General features: G+C 41.1%; 1 protein-coding gene across 1 annotated transcript; it reads left to right on the plus strand.

The window, feature by feature from the left end:
• Window positions 1–199: 199 nt before the first annotated feature.
• buc (bucky ball) lies at window positions 200–10,418 on the plus strand (the record flags this gene model as incomplete). The annotated part of the gene is made up of 7 exons (XM_080050112.1): window positions 200–230; window positions 2,259–2,441; window positions 3,074–3,237; window positions 4,345–5,319; window positions 6,305–6,426; window positions 6,806–7,068; window positions 10,321–10,418. The coding sequence occupies 7 exons, from the start codon at window positions 200–202 to the stop codon at window positions 10,416–10,418; spliced, it is 1,836 nt and encodes a 611-aa protein (XP_079906238.1).
• Window positions 10,419–20,507: the final 10,089 nt, after the last annotated feature.

The following is a 20,507-nucleotide window of genomic DNA, read 5'->3' on the forward strand; positions in this document are numbered from 1 at the left end:
AACCATGGTTTGTTCCAAATAACACGTTAAAATCCCTGCAGGGCGATCATGCTGCTAGCACACACAAACACACACGGCTAGGCTAACTCGTTAAAAGAGCCATTTTTGTAAGTAAACCATGGCAACAACATCAAAAATACAGCTTATTTTTTCCTCACAGAAAGAAGTGTAGGTAGAGTCCACGCGCAGACCAGTCTCGATGGCGTTTCCCCGTCAACAGAAAGTGCCAAGTAAGCTCTCGCAGGCCGAGTTTAGACATTAAAGTGTTGTAGAAGCAGCCAGACAGCGGAACATAAGCGCCTGAAAGAGCAGAGGCCAAATGAGGATACTGCGCATGCGCCTAAACATAGCCAGACAAACAGCGACATCTGCTGGACGAACTGAGACATTTTTCATTTTTCATTTAACTTTTATTTATCCTCCAGAGACCAATTGAGGGGTGACCCTCATTTACAATGACGTCGAGTTCAAAACAAATTCAAAGGAAAAACAACAATACATACACAATATTCAATGCAAATACATCAAATACACAACAACAGATGAAGAGAAAAACAATTGAAACATGTACACAGTGGTGAAGAGTGGCAGCAATTAAAATTAAATGGGTGAAAGTACAATATAGCCTAATTAAAACAGTTACAGGTAGAGTTTGGCAGATTTGGATGGCGATGGTCCATGGATAATTGCCAAACAACACTCATTTGTCCGCTGTGCCCTGAAGGCATCACCTCAGCGCTGCAGGTGTTTCCTATATGATTAACGAGCGGAGAGATTTGGGCTTTTTGTTAGTAGGACGCGATGTGGTCCCGCGAGTGAAGCGTTTATACTTTTATCAACGATTTAACTTTAAAAACTTTGATTCTTAGTAACCGGGGGGATGTTTGTTTAATTGTTTTTTCATCCTTCTGCGGTATTTTAGTTTTGACGGGTTGAGCAAGCAAGCGACAGAAAAATGGACGGTAAAATATCTCTCTTGTAATGTGTGTGTGTGTGTGTGTGTGTGTGTGTGTGTGTGTGTGTGTGTGTGTGTGTGTGTGTGTGTGTGTGTGTGTGTGTGTGTGTGTGTGTGTGTGTGTGTGTGTGTGTGTGTGTGTGTGTGTGTGTGTGTGTGTGTGTGTGTGTGTGTGTGTGTTTTTTAGCAATGTAAACTTATAATTTTTTTTGATTAACTTCGATAATAGGTGATTATACAGAATCTTTGCGTCACTTTGTTTTGCGCGATGTGGGGACACTTTTTTCAGATACATTTTTTGGCTTCAAAGACATTTTTCCCTCATTTTCGCGACTTCAAAACAATAAAAAATAACATAAAAAGTATAGGCCTACTTTATACAGCATGTTAATGTTAACGACCAACTTGTATTACACCTACAGCTTTACATAAACCTGCAGTGTAGAATTTTGGGTTTTATTTCCTATCAGATTTTGTAGAAAGTAATTATAATATCCATAAGTACATTTAATTTAGTGCATAATAGCTGAAATTAATTTTTTTTATTATAATTTTTTCCCTTAGAAAGGGTCTCATATATGTCCATATTTCTGCATATTTTGGACCAAGGCCTAGTGCCGCCATCTTGAAAGTGTCATAGTTGGAATGTCATCAGGTGCATTGTTTAAAATTTTGAATTGTTCTTGTCCTTGAAGGCCACTGTAGCTTCTGTTATTATTCAAAAGGGGTGTGGTTACCCAGGGAGCTTTGCATTCTAGAACTTTGTAGAACTTACTTGATGATGTCATATTACACACTGCACCTTTAAAAAATAATATTTGTTGGATTAGATTAAATTTCATAGTCATTGCACCAGCAGCAGCACAACGAAACGCACTTCAGCATCGAACCAGTATAGTGCAATCATTGAGAAAGTGCTTTCCCTTATAGCAGCGTTATAAAAAATAATACATAAGACACAGAATGCAGTTGATCATCATCACAGTTAAAATATTCAGTCCATTATTACAGTAAATAGTCCTGCTATTTGTAACACTAGTTCTGCTTATTCAAATAGACCTTGTAGATGCAGAGAAATAGGCCTATATCTCTGCTCTCTCTTTCTCTCTCTCTCTCTCTGTCTCTCTTTCTCTATTTCGCTCTCTCTCGCTCTCTGTCTGTGTGTAAGTCTCTCTCTCTGTCTGTCTGTCTGTCTATCTGTCTCTGTCTGTCTGTCTGTCTGTCTGTCTGTCTGTCTGTCTGTCTGTCTGTCTGTCTGTCTGTGTGTGCGCGCGTTAAACCATATATCTATTTGTAACACTAGTTCTACTCCCGGCAGAGGCAGGCAAAGCGCACACGTTTGGGAACGGGCACCAGACGACGCCCCACCCCAGACCTTTCTTCTACGTCCAGCCCGCGACGCATCAGCCCCCACCATACTACGGGCTCTACCAGCAGCAACCCTGGCAGATGACCAACCCGTACGGACACTACGGCATGCCTGGAGGTACCAAGACATTAAATTAAATGTTCCTTTAGCCTGCCCCATGTTATGTTTACCCATTGTTTGGCCTGAAATCCAGTGTTGAATCTGTGTGTTACATTGTCTTTGCATTGTTGGGGAATAGTTTTTTTTCCTAGCAGATTTTGTAGAAAGTAATTATAATATTTAATTTAGTGCATAATAGCTGAACATTTTTTTTTAAATTTTTTTTTTCCCCTTAGAAAGGGTCTCGTATATGTCCATATTTCTGCATATTTTGGACCAAGGCCTAGTGCTGCCATCTTGAAAGTGTCATAGTTGGAATGTCATCAGGTGCATTGTTTATAATTTAGAATTGTTCTTGTCCTTGAAGGCCACTGTAGCTTCTGTTATTATTCGAAAGGGGTGGACGCTGCCAGTTTGTAAACGCTGCCATACTGAGAAATACAGAGAGTTTTGTGGAGCTGATAATAGGCTTAAACAACTTTGTGTCGACTCGTTTTGCGATGGCTTGAGTGCGACTGACATTCATTTCAATTACAAAGTTACGCACTACAGCTTTAACTACATTTCACAGTAGTGGCTTGCTTGTAGTTCAAGTGATTACATTTGTTAAATCTCACTGAGTAATACAATTTCTGTTCATATTTCCCCAGGTTTTAGCTATAACCGTCCGTGCATGCCTCCGTACCAGTACATGCAGTATCCCGGGTACGGTTACCCCCCCGCCCCGCTGTACCCCATGGACTACAGGCGCATGTTCGAGCCTCGCTTCCACACTCCTGCCTGGAATGAAATGCCACGCCACCACTATCAACCTGTAAGCACGATAACATTACATATATCTTTGTTTATTTATTATTTTAAAGTAGCTATGAGGATTTTTTTAAATATTTCTGAAAGTCTAATTTTTTCTCTGATAATCATAACAGCAAACAAGACTAGCAACCTGTGAGGACAGACAAAATTACATATATCTTTGTTTATTTATTATTTTAAAGTAGCTATGAGGAATTTTTAAATATTACTGAAACATGCACATTAACAATTACAGCAGCAGTCATTGGCAATCCTATACTGAAGTCCGACTTCTCAACAATGCAATATAGAAGAAGAAACTGTAGCCTTTAACAGAAACACGCAAGTGAAGAGAGCAACACCTGAGAAGTGTACAAACTCTTTTCTCTAAACTGCCACAGGTCTTCTGTCCAAATCAGGTTTATCTAATTATTCTAAAAGTTTTAAATACAAAGTGTAACGTTACCTTTTGAATTCATTGTTCCTTTAGTACTTAATCTTATTTTATTCTGGCTGTTTTGTGTGTTTTATGTACTTTATCTAATTAATTTAAAGGTGCAGTGTGTAATATGACATCATCAAGAAAGTTCTACAAAGTTCTAGAATGCAACGCTCCCTGGGTAACCCCACCCCTTTCGAATAATAACAGAAGCTACAGTGGCCTTCAAGGACAAGAACAATTCAAAATTTCAAACAATGCACCTGATGACATTCCAACTATGACACTTCCAAAATGGCGGTGACAAGGCCTTGGTCCAAAGTATGGAGAAATATGGTCATATATGAGACCCTTTCTAAGGGAAAAAATAATCATTCTAAAAAAAAAAATTCAGCTATTATGCACTAAATTAAACGTACTTATGGATATTATAATTATTTTCTACAAAATCTGCTAGGAAATAAAACCCAAAATTCTACACACTGCAGATTTAAATTAATATATATATTAATCTCTATCCTATTTTATTTCAGTTTTCTCTGCTCATTATGTTTTCCTTGTGAATGATTTTATTGTGTATACTCGTCGTCACTGTAAACGCGGGAAACCTCAGTGTCTTTCGAGTGAAAATAAAGGTGATTGATTGATTGATTGATTGATTGATTGACATATCATCCACAGCAGCAGCAGCAGCCTCCTTACGGTAACGTGCGCAGAGAGACGGCTTGTTCAGAAGTCCAAACCGACCCCAGCGACGCCATCACCAAACTCATCGAGTGTCTGGATAAAATCCGAGCCAGTGAAATGCAGGGAGCGGACCGAGAGAGAGACCTCGATTCTGGGGCCGCTTCCCAATCCTCTGGAATGTTCTCGCCCATAGAGGCTAACCGCTGCGAAGAGCACAGTCGCGTACTGCCATCGGCGCCCGAATTAAGCCATCTGGAGTCGCCTACCGTGATTTTTAGTGACTCCACCGCTGCGGTTTACGACGGCGAAACCAGCCAGAGAAGTTTAGATGTCCTCAGTGCAAGGGATATCTGGTCTGGGGCTTTGGAAGAAGAGCTGCCTCTAGATAGCTCTTCCGTTCACGAAGATGATCCAGAAATCGAGCAGTCATCATCCTCAGAAGCAGCAGCAGCAGCAATAAACAAACACTTTCTAGCTCTTGATATCGAGAGAGCCGAGGTCGCGGATATCCAATCAGATGTCCCGTCGATCGACCAAAGTGTTCCCAAGAAATGTGAGGCTGCTCCTGAAGAGAGTCTCGTTAAGCAAATGGTGGAGCCCATCCTGCCGTCAAAACTATCGCGTGAGCAAGCGTTTAAAGATTCTGCGGTTATCGACAACAGCTCGTCCAAGGCAGAACTACCAGAGCAATCCGATCATCAAAGCCACCACTTCAAGATCCTTAAACTGCCTTTCGAGAGCGTTTTGTCCACTGGGGATGCCGCAGCGGGCCGCATGTCATCACCGAATGCGCCGTACTACTACAACTACCTGTCCATGCACACCACACACGAGCGTATGAGCGTTTTGAGTCCCTCGCTGGATGAGCTGTCCTCCAGAGACGAGATGTTTTCCACGGATATAGACGACGCGGAGCTTTTCCCCAAACATGTTTACGCTGGACGGAAGCTCGCGGGGGTCGGCGGCGGATCTCAACAGGTAGGGCGCCTCGATTTACGGTGAAAAAATATTTATTATTTTGATTTTAAAGGTGCTACGAGGAACTTTTTAAATATTTTTGGAACGGTCTCATTTTCCCCCTGATGATCTTAAATGACATGTAACAGCATATGAGACCATCAGTGATAAGAATGCTGTTTATATATAGTTTTTCTTAATGCCTTTGTTCAGGTACGAGTCGCTTACCCAAGAATAGCGGCTGGTGTAGTAAAAATTGTCCTAAGGGGGGCGCTAGAATTAACACAAAATGAAAGTTCCTTGGAGCAGCTTTTTAAATATTGATTATTTGACACGATAATTAAATTTACTTTGGAAACGTTCGTTAAGTAACTTTTTAAATAATTGGAAAGTAATTTTACAGTTTCATTGAAATTAAATTCAGTTCAACTGTAAAATAAAAACATAGCCTGGCTCAAAGGCTCGACTTGACTTAAAAACATAAACTAACCTGGTTGAATAATGGAGCGACTGTGGCTCAGTTGGTAGAGCGGGTCGGCCGATGATCAAAGGGTTGGAGGTTCGATCCCCGCCCTGCCACCTGTGTCGTAGTTGTTGTGTCCTTGGGCAAGACACGTCACCCACCTTGCCTCGTGTGAATGTCGATAGCTAGCCTGCTGCTATCGGTGTATGCATGTGTGTGTGTGAATGGTAACGTGGGAAAGGAAAACAGATCTCCCTTGAAAAAGAGTCTTCGGTCTCAATGGGATTTACCTGTGGAAATAAAGGTTAAGAAGAAGAAGATAAATAAAATTATAATGTAAAGTCTATTTTCAGAATTCTCAAAGTCGAAATTCTAACTGTGATTGCCTCATTATTGAGCCATGTTTTGAATCTGGCAGACCTACATTAAGCCACTTAAATACGCTTTAAGAAATTGGGTGACATGTCATGAAAGGTTTTTGAAAATGTGTTGGAACCCTTGTGATTATAATTCCAATGAATTTCACAACCCCTATTTCCACAGGCGTCCGAAGAGGTTGAAGACATTTGGCTTGCCGGTTCCAATAAGTTCATGTGTGCGTGCTGTGGTAAAAGCCTGGCCAAAGGAACACCCCGGAGCAAAGGCCAGGGCTCCAAAATATACAGGTGATACTCATATTATTAGAATATCATGGAAAATGAATTGGAATTGAGGCGAGAATTCATGCAAAAGGAAAGGGGCACAAACCAAGTACTGAGTACATATGGATGATTATACTTTATACAGGGCCGACATTTCTGTGTTTAAAATCCCTTTTTTTTTATTGACTTTTATGTAATATTAAAATGTTCTGAGATTTTGAATTTGGGGTTTTCATAAGCTGTAAGCCATAATAATCAAAATTATAACAAATAAAGGCTTGAAATATCTCACTTTGCATGTAATGAGTCTGTATAATATTTTAGTTTCACCTTTTTAAGTTGAATTACTGAAATAAATGAACTTTTGCACGATATTCTAATTTTTCGAGTTTCACCTGTACAGAGAAGAGGCAGGAGACTCGGATGAAGAGGGCAGGTATGGAAGAGCGTGTGAACAGCCAGTAAGAGTGGTTGTAAGGAAGCATACCGCCCCGAGAAAGACGCACACGGTACCCACAAGACATGCCCCTAAACCCTGGTACAAAAGAGGCCAATACACGGAGCCACTGGAGCTAGGGGAAAGTGGTGGTGTGTGTAAGAAGGACAACACTGATGGAGACATGGCAGAGATGACTGGCAGTGAGACGCAGTGCAGAACGAGTGAAGGTAAGTTCCTTTTGCTCTGATAAAGTCACATTTATTTCTATAGCACATTTAAAAAACAACATCAGTTGACCAAAGTGCTGTACGAGAGACAATACAAAACAACATGTAAGAATAGAATAGAATATAGAATAGAATATATTTATTGCCATTTGCATAGGTACAAGTACAAGTGCATTGGGATTCTTGTGCGAATCTCCCTGAGTCAGCTTCAATACAAACAATAAATAGCATTATAACAGGAAAATTCAAAAAATGAAAATAAGAAGAATCGTAGAAAAGTAGAAAATAAGAATAAGTAACAGCTAAGTACCCTGTACAGAGGCTATTCTATCTTAAAACAAGATATAATACAATAGAATAAAAATAAATAACAAATAAATAACAAAGGGGAGCACTGTACAATAAGATGAGACCATGCTTGAGGGGAAAAGAAGGGAGGAGTGTCAAAGTCTCAACTTGTGTTAAAGGCCAATGCAACAAAAGTGAGTCTACAGCAACGTTTTCAACTGGTCAACTTTATAGGTGCGTTCAGTGGAATTCATGTTATAGTTTGTGTTTTGACGGGCATTTTTTTATTTTTTCCAAGTGTTATGTATGATTCTGTAAGAGATGTATGAATCTGTGGGGCGACTGTGGCTCAGGTGGTAGAGCGGGTCGGCTGATGATCAAAGGGTTGGAGGTTCGATCCCCGCCCTGCCACCTGTGTCATAGTTGTTGTGTCCTTGGGCAAGGCACTTCACCCACCTTGCCTCGTGTGAATGTCGATAGTTAACCTGCTATCGGTGTATGAATGTGTGTGTGAATGGTAACGTGGGAAAGGAAAACAGGTCTCCCTTGAAAAAGAGTCTTCGGTCTCAATGGGATTTACCTGTAGAAATAAATGTAAAAAAATAAAAATATATGAACGGGAGAGGGGCAGAAAATTAGCTGGAGTTTATTTGTCATTATGCACTCATATACACTGTGTGCACAATTATTAGGCAAGTTGTATTTTTGACATTGACTTCATATACCGTAGGATATGAAGTCAATGTCGAGGATAAAGTTGATGGATCAAGAATGCGGTAAAGCTGGAAAGATGTTTAACGTTTTACTTAAAGGTGCAGTGTGTAATATGACATCATCAAGAAAGTTCTACAAAGTTCTAGAATGCAACGCTCCCTGGGTAACCCCAACCCTTTAGAATAATAACAGAAGCTACAGTGGCCTTCAAGGACAAGAACAATTCTACATTTTAAACAATGCACCTGATGACATTCCAACTATGACACTTTCAAGATGGTGGCACTAGGCCTTGGTCCAAAATATGCAGAAATATGGACATGTATGAGATCCTTCCTAAGGGGAAAAAATAATAATAAAAAAAAAGCTATTATTTCAGCTATTATGCACTAAATTAAATGTACTTATGGATATTATAATTACTTTCTACAAAATCTGCTAGGAAATAAAACCCAAAATTCTACACACTGCAGGTTTAAACGTAAATACAATCATCCTAATTTTTGTACCTCTGTCCTGTGGCCCTTATAGTCTTCATTATAAAAACGTAGTGTGTGAATTCCCCGGTAGACAGACTCTGCAGAGATGACCTGTGTGTGTCTGACCAGGGACGGTGGGGAGAGGCTGACGTGATGCCAAGGAGAAGACCACCTACCCCACTGCCACAAAGACAAGGTGGAACTCACTCACTCACTCACACACACACACACACACACACACACACACACACACACACACACACACACACACACACACACACACACACACACACACACACACACACACACACACACACACACACACACACACACACACACACACACACACACACACACACACACACACACACACACACACACACACACACACACACACACACACACACACACACACACACACACACACTCACTCTTTTTTTCACTCACTCACTCTTTTTTTTCACTCACTCACTCACACACACACACACAGTCAGTCAGTCAGTCAGTCAGTCAGTCACTCACTCACTCACTCACTCACTCACTCACTCACTCACTCACTCACTCTTTTTTTCACACACACACAGTCAGTCAGTCAGTCAGTCACTCACTCACTCACAGCCAAGTTAGAGCGACTGTGTTCCCAAAATTATAATTTTGTTTGTGAAATGCTAAACTGGAGCCACAGTCTACAGTTTGGAGCCTACTACACAATACAACAGCCAACTATGACTATCGGCTTCAAATATTAACTTGGGCAGTGTCTACAATCGGGGCGACTGTGGCTCAGGTGGTAGAGCGGGTTGGCCGATGATCAAAGGGTTGGAGGTTCAATCCCCGCCCTGCCACCTGTGTCATAGTTGTTGTGTCCCTGGGCAAGACACTTCACCCGCCTTGCCTTGTGTGAATGTCGATAGTTAGCCTGCTGCTATCGGTGTATGAATGTGTGTGTGAATGGTAACGTGGGAAAGGAAAACAGGTCTCCCTTGTAAAAGAGTCTTCGGTCTCAATGGGATTTACCTGAAGAAATAAAGGTTAAAAAAAAAAACAAAAAAAAACAATCGCTCCTACTTAATGCAATTACATCGTCATTGAGTGACTGAATTCTAGGAGTGAAAATCTCTGTTTATTGCTCAAGATGAAGTGAACTTTTTTTTCTTCTAGAAAAAGGGTTAATTAGTTTTTTGGGGACAACACTCGACTCAAATCTGTGGATAGGGCCTCGGATATGTCACACATTCCTTCATCCACTGGTGCAGATGATTTTTGATTTACGTCCAATTTAGTTGGAAATCTGAACTGCGAAGGTGTGGAAATCAGACATTAAAGGGGCACTGTGTAACATTTTAAGTAATTCATTAGCTAAAATCAATATCCTCATTCATAAATATGTCCTCATTGGTGTAAAATCACCTCTGAATTATCCACCTGAGCGGAGAATTACAAATATTAATATTACATTTTGTACATTGAGCAGGTAAGTCTTATGGAGGCGTCCATGTTTTTGAAATGTCATCAGGTGCATTGTTTAGAACTTAGAATTGTTCTTGTCCTTGAAGGCCACTGTAGCTTCTGTTATTATTCTAAAGGGGTGGGGTTACCCAGGGAGCGTTGCATTCTAGAACTTTGTTGATGATGTCATATTACACAGTGCCCCTTTAAAATTTCCCTTGGAATCTAAATGTTTTTAAATACGCCCCTTGCAATGTATATTCTAAATGCGACCATAAGACTAAACTAAATGCGACCGTGCATATTTTCTGTCCCTTTCCAGAGCTGGCCACTAGGAAGGTGATGTACCACAGACCCAGAGACGAAGACAACGACGACAATGAGCCGCCGCCGCCGCTGCACTGGGAGAGAGGTTCATAACTCACCCTGCGTTCCAAATCTCCTCCTCTTTCTTTTCTCTATTCTACATACTACATCTGACCATACAAATAATCTAGTTAGGATGCAGTAGGCATACTATTGGGATGTACTTTTAGTTATTTATTTCATCATAACATGGCTCCTTGATCTTGGTTGCGTTCCGAATCGCATACTCTTTCTTTTTTCTATTCTACATACTACATCCGACGATAAAAATAATCTAGTTAGGATGCAGTAGGCATACTATTGGGACATACTTTACTCTTATTTCATCCTAACATTGCGCCTTGATCTTGCCTCTTGCTTTTATATCCGTCTCATCCCCGTTTTGTTTTCATACGGAGGCTCGGTCGATGTGACGTCACTTCAGGTGCGCACTGGATTGTGGGTCAGAATCGCCCCAAATAGCATGCTAATTTTCAACACTAAAAATCTCAGCCGGATGTAGTAGATATCCGGTTATTTTTAAGCATACTAAATCGACCACAATAATTTTTCTATCATACTAAATAGTAGATAGCATGGGGGTTGGAACACAGGGATCGTTTCATTCACAGCACCGTAAACACTCTCTGCATTTATTAGAATGTGATTTTTTATTATTTTCTGTTTGTCTGTTTTGTCAGGCTCTACAACCAGAGAACCAAGATGTTAACAAACCCCCGGACTGACTATTGAGCAAAGTGTGTTGAACTGTAAGTGAATTGCACACAGCACTTTTAATTTTTTTATGGAAAACTGGCTAAATTTCAACCAAATAATTATCTTTTGTTGAGATAACTTATTCATATGTATTTTTTACTATGTATGAAAACACTATTATGTATGAAAACACAGCATTTTAACCAACTAATTATATTTTGCTGACTTAGAATTCATTATGTGTTTTCTTATGTTTTGAAAATGTCATTCATATATTACACGGTGTTAAAACTGTCAAAATAAAAAGTTGTCAAAATTAAAACATTTGGGTATTCGTAGTATGTAGCACTCGTATGGACGTTAGTATGGCTTTTGAGTAGGACGTCAGTAGAGCGTTTTGAACACGGCCATAGTTTTTCCATTTTTAGAGTGAGGGGATCCATAAACTAGACACCTCCTCAATATGTCCAAAGTCAAGCTTTTTTTTTTTTTTTTTTTTTTTTTTTTTTAGGATATTTTTTTGGGACATTTTTATGCTTTATTGATAGTGTAGAGACAGAGTTGAAATGGGGCAGAGAGGGGAGTGACATGCAGAGAACGACCGCGGGCTGGAATCGAACCCGGGTCCGCTGCTGGCCGAGGCCCATGGGGGGGGGGGGACGCCCTACCAACTGAGCTAAGGACGCCCCCTCCAAAGTCAAGCTTTCATATATATAGCTGTCATATATGATATATTAATCAAATATTTTCTTTCCTCTGCAGGTCCCCCCTCCCTTCCAACGGTGTAATTGTTCCAGGATAAAATGTTAAAATATCTATAAATAGGGCACCAGGTGAAATGCACTGCACAGAAAGACTCTTTTTGTTTAAGATAAAATTTAAATAATTTGTATAATTGGGAAAAAAAAGAAAATGTATAAAAAATGTCTGCAGTGACGCTGCCGTGCACTTGTCATGATTTATAAATTTCACTAAGAAGCGAATGGGCTGTAAGGTTACGGTGTTTGGGGCCAGTCCAATAAAGTATTGTCATTATTTAAAAGTTGTGTCGAATCATTTTCGTGTGTGTGTGTGTGTGTGTGTGTGTGTGTGTGTGTGTGTGTGTGTGTGTGTGTGTGTGTGTGTGTGTGTGTGTGTGTGTGTGTGTGTGTGTGTGTGTGTGTGTGTGTGTGTGTGTGTGTGTGTGTGTGTGTGTGTGTGTGTGGGAAACGTTACGATGGATATTTTACTCTTGGCCTATTAATATCTGACCAACTTCACCACATGTTTCTTCCTTATGTCAGCTGGTCCATTTCATTCACTTGATTTTATTTTCATAGATCGTAATACTAGCCTCATGTGTAACCCAGTAGAGACCGTACGCCCACTTATCTACATGTTGGATAAAGGCAGAGTTAACTTTTTTTTTTTAAGATATTTTTTTTTCATTTTTATGCTTTATTGATAGTGTAGAGACAGAGTTGAAATGGGGCAGAGAGGGGAGTGACATGCAGAGAACGACCGCGGGCTGGAATCGAACCCGGGTCCGCTGCTGGCCGAGGCCCATGGGAGGGGAGGGGGGGGAGGACGCCCTACCAACTGAGCTAAAGGCGCCTCCGTGTCGAATAATTTTTCATCGTAAAATATTGCAAATGCCTTGACTTTGGTTGCGTTCCGAATCGCATACTCTTTCTTTTTTCTATTCTACATACTACATCTGACCATAAAAATAATCTAGTTAGGATGCAGTAGACATACTATTGGGACATACTTTTCTCTCTTATTTCATCATAACATTGCGCCTTGATCTTGCCTCTTGCTTTTATATCCGTCGCATCCCCGTTTGTTTTCATAACATGGACCTATAGGCTTCGTCGATGTTACGTCACTTCACGTGCGCACTGGATTGTGGGTCAGAATCGCCCAAATAGGATGCACTTTTCAACACTAACAATCTTGGCCGCATGAAGTAGACCATCCGGGTATTCTAACCATCCTAAATCTGGCCACAAGAATCGGGACATCCTAAATCTTTTTTCTACCAAACTATATAGTAGAAAGTATGCGATTCGGAACGCAACCTTTGTGTTGGGATATTTATGTCTATTTTAATATGATGCATTAAACTTTTATTAGATATTTATATATATTCTTTTGAATAATAAATTGTTCCAACGTTCAGGTGACTTGAACAGCTTGTTGAAATCCTGTGTTTTAGGTTTTTCTAAGGTTTTTAAATTTCTGGATCATTTTGGAGTAATAACAGCCAGGCACACATACCAAATGAATGCAGTTTACTTGACCAATGCTAGTAAACAATGACAATAAAATTCAGCATACAATTTTTTAAGATGTAGAATCGATTTTCCAATGTCATACTGTATTAATTTATTACTTTTTTTCTATTGAGCTGAACCCTTAAAATATGAATATAATAATTACAATAAAATAAATATATATATATATATTATAAAAATAGGTGTACAATTGTGCACAAGTGACAAAATCTAAGGTGTGCAATGAAATACCGATTTAGACTATCTATCTGTCTATCTATCTGTCTATCTATATCTATCTATCTATCTATCTATCTGTCTATCTATCTATCTGTCTGTCTATCTATCCATCTATCCATCCATCTATCTATCTATCCATCCATCTATCTATCTATCCATCTATCTATCTATCTATCTATGTCTATCTGTCTATCTATCTATCTATCTATCTATCTATCTATCTATCTATCTATCTATCTATCTATGTCTATCTGTCTATCTATCTATCTATCTATCCATCCATCTATCTATCTATCCATCTATCCATCTATCCATCTATCTATCTATCTATCTATCTATCTATCTATCTATCTATCTATCTATCTATCTATCTATCTATCTATCTATCTATCTATCTATCTATCTATCTATCTATCTATCTATCTATCTATCTATCTATCTATCTATCTATCCATCCATCCATCCATCCATCCATCCATCCATCCATCCATCCATCCATCCATCCATCCATCCATCCATCCATCCATCCATCCATCCATCCATCCATCCATCCATCCATCTGCCTTTCCACAGGTGAGTTGATTCAGCATAGTAGGCGGGACTTAAACGTGAACCAAACCATTTTTTCATTGGCTTCGAAAAAAACCCCACCATTTAAACTAATTGGACGATTTTCACCTGGTAACTGAAATCTAGCCAATCAGCGAAGCCCTTGACAAGCTAGAGATGTATCAAGAGTCTTCACCTGTTGATTTCCAAATTTGAAACATACTATGAAAAGCTGTGTTGGATTGTCAGCGGTTTTCTAATCTTCGTTTTTGAAAATAAAGTAAGTGTTTTACTAACTCACAAATAGGCTTAAACCGTGTGGTATGTTGTGACAAATGTGCAGTGTTGTGGAGTAGCGATATCCATGTAATTTAACTAGTAAGTTTAAGAACATTATGCAATCGTTTGCTGGAAGTTACATTCATACAACTCCAGGACAACAAATTAAGAGACCAGTCTGGATTTTTTTTTCTTAAATCTTCATCTCTACATTACTTATTGGAAATGTTCTTAATGACAAAAAATGTATTGTGAATTTGGTAGAAATGTTGTCAGTAGTTTATATTATAAAACCAACATGTTCATTCTACTCAAACATATGCCTCTAAATAGTAAAACGAGAGACACTGAACATTTGGAGTGGTCTCTTCATTTTTCTGGATATAGGGATTCAAGTGGTTACATTGTGTGTGCCATTTTTTATTTATGTGTAAGTTAACTACTGAAATTATAAATATATGTTTGGGCCATAAAAGGAAAGGAAAGTTGGTTGTTTTTAATTGTTAACAAATGTTATTTAAACTTAATTGTCTAGTTTATGTATCACCTGTGAAGAGCACATTGACACTTTTTTTTTTTTTCTCTCAGCCGAGCTAAGGGTGTAAGGGCAGGGTGTCATATTGTATCATACTGTATGGAATGTAAAGCCCACTGAGACAAATGTATTTGTGATTTTGGGCTATACAAATAAAACTGATTTGATTTTTACTAGTTGTTTCTGCAGTTAAATCAGTGGTACATTTTGCTGGCATGTGACTTTTTGTACTGTAGTTTGTTGGTCAATTTGATCATTTTATAAAGCATTTGAATGACTTTTTCTGAGTAGCATTAGTCAACCAAACGAGATTTCTCCCTGTAGTAGCTTTGCTGTAATTCAACTTCTTCCAGCGTGAAATCCTTGCTAGTTTCCAAATCTTACAAATTTTATTTTATTTAACCTTTATTTACCCAGGCAAGCAAATTAAGAACAAACTTCTTATTTTCAAGTGCAGCCTGAAGGGGAAGAGGGAGGGGAGTGCTAAAAGTGAAAACAAGGTTATATATACATTACACTTTTACAAAAATATATAAAAAACACTTTAAAAAATTTCAATATAATACAATACAATACATTAAACAGTTAATCAATAGGGTATGACAGGAAGGGCAACTAGCAGGTGCAGGAGTCAACTAAGATTTCTTGCAGGTTTTGTTTGAAGACAGAGAGAGAGGTGAAGACAGAAAGTTTAAGGGTGTTTTTGAAGGGTGTACCAGTCAAAGGCTGCAGCGAACCGGAAGGCACTGCGTCCAAAGTATCTTCCCCAACACTGAAACTTAGCCAACAAAGAACAAAGCAGTTCAAACGATTGCTTCATCATTCGTCTTGGGGCTTTGTAATTTTGGAGCGCCAGTGGGGGTAGGGGTTTATTTTTGTTTATAACTTATAGCAATGTTGTGCTTTTTGTAATCTCTGTATGTTTCATCCTATGTTTATACATCAATCTATCTATTTTTTATTTTTCTACTTACCTGCCCGGGGACTTACAGGTGGAAAATAGCAAGGTTAAAGGCCTACTTCACCGGTTGGAATATGAAGGTGTATTGAACTCTGAGATCCTATTTAGTATAAATGTGCAAAAAAAAATTAAATCGGATCATTTTAGCCTGAGAAAAGGCAGAAAGAGTGTTTTATGGTCTCACTGTCTAACCCTACAGTTTCCTTCTTGTGACATCACAGTAAGGGTTAGGATTAACAGGACAGCTGGGCCAAGGGAAGACTAAGGGAAGACTGAGGGAAGAAAAACCTCATTCATTATATTATAATAGTTATTTTATAATGATAGAACGCTGGTTCCGTATGGGTGATGTATTCCTTTAATGTTTCCTGTTGTACATTGTCCCCCTTTCAAAGTAACACAGTTCACATTGTTTCTCTTCCTCAGAAATGGAGGGACCCACGTCCACAATGCAACATTCATACGGTCTGTATTCTCGCGGTTCGAACCCGCAACATGGACCCCACCCGACCCATCCCCATATGGGACCGGGCCCACTCCGACCAGAGGAGCACCACCAACAACAGCCTAACAAACCCTTCTTCTACATCCAGCCCCAGCAGCCCTACATGCAGCCCATGCAGAGTGTGCAGTGGCAGGTTCCGGTGCCCATGCCCGTGTCCTACAACCCGTTCTATGGCTATCCTGGCTTAGGTACGTGCCCACAAAAATATGCCCAAAATATCCTTGTGTTTATTGGGTCCAACAATTACATTTTTTTATTTTATTTATTAGGATCGCCATTAGCAACACACTGGAGTGATAGATAGTTTTCCTGGGGTCTGAAAACATAAAATATAGACAGCAGACAATCACTTGTTGGACACTTTTATATTTGGTGCGACTAGTTAGCTTTGGGACTTTTTCACTGGCCTACTTTACTGACTGTTAGCTTGCCAGGGTAATGCAACGACACATCTTTTATCTGAATCTTAATGGCGACTGTGTCTCAGGTGGTAGAGCGGGTCGGCCGATGATCAAAGGGTTGGAGGTTCGATCCCCGCCCTGCCACCTGTGTCATAGTTGTTGTGTCCTTGGGAAAGACACTTCACCCACCTTGCCTCGTGTGAATGTCGATAGTTAGCCTGCTATCGGTGTATGAATGTGTGTGTGAATGGTAACGTGGGAAAGGAAAACGGGTCTCCCTTGTAAAAGAGTCTTCGGGCTCAATGGGATTTACCTGTAAAAATAAAGGTTAATTCCTGATACTTTGTTTAGACCTGTTGATTTTAAACCAATTTGAAATGAAATGCACCAATTTTACAAACGGCATCTTAATAGTTTATCTTTCCTTCTATTAAAGCGTATGGCATCATTATCTGAATCTTAATTCCTGATACTTTGTTGAGTCTGGTTGGGAAACTCAGCTGAGAATGGATTTGATTTTTTTTTCATTTAATCTGAACCGTTTACTGTCATGTTCTGTACACATTTAAAGATATGAAATGTTCTAATTTACAAACAGCATTTCTTCTTAATACTTTATTTTTCTCCTGTCTTTAAAGCTTATGGTATGCCGGCGATGATGCCCCATTACCAGCCCAGTCCGTACATGGAGCCGCCTGCCTTCGTCATGCCCCACACCAACCAGCATCTCATGGACTACAGACGAATGCTCAACTCCCAGTACTACCAGACCATGGCCTACCACTCGCGCCGCTTCCGCTACCAGCACAACGTCCCGCCCAGAGACCTGACGAGCTCTGAAGTCCAAACCGACCCGCTGTCTTCAACTCACCATACGAGCACATCCGGTTCTAGCAACAACTTTGTAGAACATCCAGTTCCTAGCACCAGCACCGGCGTCAAAAACATCCCAAATGTACCCAGGAATCAGTCTCTTTCTCCAGCCTTGGCCGTGCAGAAAAGGGACCATTCTCTGGAGGTAGATGACATGGCAGCTTCAACCTCAACCTCTTCGAGCACCGCTACCACTACTACTACTAGGCCGCAGCCACCGAAAGGCAGCAGCTTCGTTATTCAAACGGAGGAGGTGAGAATTGAATGTTGCGCCACGCCGGTCGGGATGCAACTAATGCACTCGCACGAGACCGCAGAAGTGTCCCACAGCTTTTCCCAAGACGTGGTCCAGTGCAGCTCGATGCTACAGGGTCGCGTGGTGCCAAACGAGGGCCAATGCCTTTCTGTAGCAGATCAGTCCGAGGAAAATCAAAATCAAGTTTGTCCGGATATTCTGCTCGTCAGTCCGTCTGGCAACGGCAGCGGGGAGAAGACCCTCGCTTTGGATGATCCCGCGGACCCTTCCAATGTCACCTCCGAGTTTGATGTCCAAGTAGCGCCTCACGATGATGTTAAAGAAACCAGCGGTGAGAAAGAAATGACCGTGCTGTCGAAATCCAAGAGCTACCGCTATCATTTCGATTCCACGTTCCTGGATGAGCTGAGAAATATGGAATCTGCCGTTTGGTCAATGGACGAAACTTTGATTAATTCTCCTGCAACCGTGCCCCAAAATGGCTGCCCAGGGTCACGTCATGAAGAAACTTTAGCTGTGGAAGTTCCCTTAGCGGCTATGCTAACGGAAAGAGATGAACCGCTGCTGACCCTTCCGGAAGAGGCCGCCGTCCCCTTGATTCAAATGGATGAGCCGGAGGAAATGGCCGCCATTTTGGGGATTCCCACGGGTGAGATCGATGTGTCCGAAGTCGATACGTGCCCCATAATGGAGGTCACAGTCGCACAAGAGGTTCCGATGACTGAGTCCACGCGCACAGAGGATGTGGCCACTTCACCGTTTTTGCTCTCGGAGGACAATTCCCCTCTGAAAGCCGATAGAGACCAAGTGAGACGAGAGAGCAACGTCCAAGAGAGCAACATCCAAGAGAGCCAGGATACATCGTTCGAATCATTGCCTGCGTACCTCCCCTCAACCAGCTGGCTAGCAGACTTTGATAGCATCTACTATTCCAACAGATTGCCACCAACTCCGAAAAAGCCGGACAGACCTTTGAGCGGCCACGGTGTTTTGGAAGTGCCTTCAAGACGGAGAAAGATAGAACTAGAGTACAAAGATCAGCCTACCGTCCGCAAGCTGAAAGAGCGGTTCAAACCCAATGGTAAAGGGGACCGCCGAAGCCTCTCCGATCACGAATGCTGCCTCGGTAGAAACTACAGCGATAATTCATTCGCTCCCTACGCGACCAAGAGGGAACGATATTGCTCGAGGTGTCTGACGAAAAGCCGGATCGCGACGTCCGCCACTCCGGGACTCTCGGAAGGCGGTCGGAGCTTGAAAAGAAAAGCTGTTCCTTTCCAACCGTGGAATGAGGCGCTGCTGCCCACGTGCGACGCGTGTAAATCTCACCCCAAGAAACAACAACAACAGCTGCTGCTTCTGGCGGCGAGGAAAGGGTCCGGATCGTCGGATTTCTGGGGACAAGATATGGAAGGAGAGTCTTCTGAGAACAGCAGCGCGTATCGGAGAGGGCCGAAATGGAAACCCAGTGATCTAAAGAGACCGCTGGCATCTGGTGTGTGTGTGTGTGTGTGTGTGTGTGTGTGTTTCCACTGTAATACTCTTCCATACAATCCAGTGACAGACACAAAATTAAATTTGAACATTTACATGATTTTCTCAGCAAAAAAGTCGGAAGAAAAAAACTGTAGAAATACGCAGAGATAGATTGAACACCGCAAAAACCCACAAATAATCAACCATAGCTTCTTTAGTGTCTTAAGGGGAAAATAATCCAGCAATGCAAACGGCCGCGTTGACACACATAACTCAGCCATAAGTTTACACACTGTTTGAGTCTGGTGTGTGTGTGTGTGTGTGTGTGTGTGTGTGTGTGTGTGTGTGTGTGTGTGTGTGGAAAAAAAATCCAGTTTTAATACACAGCCTAGGATCTGTAACTGTGCATGTTGGTAGCTAACCCCCTTTTTGTTTACATTTTGCTTGTTTCAGTGCACACGCAGTACGGAAAGGCAGCGGATGTGAAGAGACCGCTGGCGTCCAATCAGAACGTGGATAAATGTCCCACAGCGACTTATCCAAAGATGAGGGAAAAGAACTTTGTGTTTATCGAGCCGCCGCCGTCGCAGCCTCAGCATCAGTCGGTTGCCTGGGAACGGCTGCGTCACTGTCCCCACGGAAACGCTATCCGAGAGACGGATGAGAATCGCCACGTGCCGGATTCTTCCCTCGCGCAGGACAAATGGAGGAACGGGGATCAGATTTACCGGACACACAAATGGCAAACCGGTAAGGAAATATAGGCCCTGCGTTCCGAATCGCATACTTTCTACTATTTAGTTTGGTAGAAAAAAACATTTAGGATGTCCCGATTCTTGTGGCCATGATTTAGGATGGTTAGAAGTACCCGGATGTCCTACTTCATCCGGCAAAGATTGTTAGTGTTGAAAACTGCATCCTATTTGGGCGATTCTGACCCACAATCCAGTGCGCACGTGAAGTGACGTCACATCGACGAAGCCTCCGTATGAAAACAAACGGGGATGCAACGGATATAAAAGCAAGAGGCAAGATCAAGGCACAATGTTATGATGAAATAAGAGAGTAAAAGTACGTCCCAATTGTATGCCTACTGCATCCTAACTAGATTATTTTT

Source organism: Ammodytes marinus (genome assembly GCF_949987685.1).
Source record: "Ammodytes marinus genome assembly, chromosome: 21".
Lineage (NCBI taxonomy): Eukaryota > Metazoa > Chordata > Actinopteri > Uranoscopiformes > Ammodytidae > Ammodytes > Ammodytes marinus.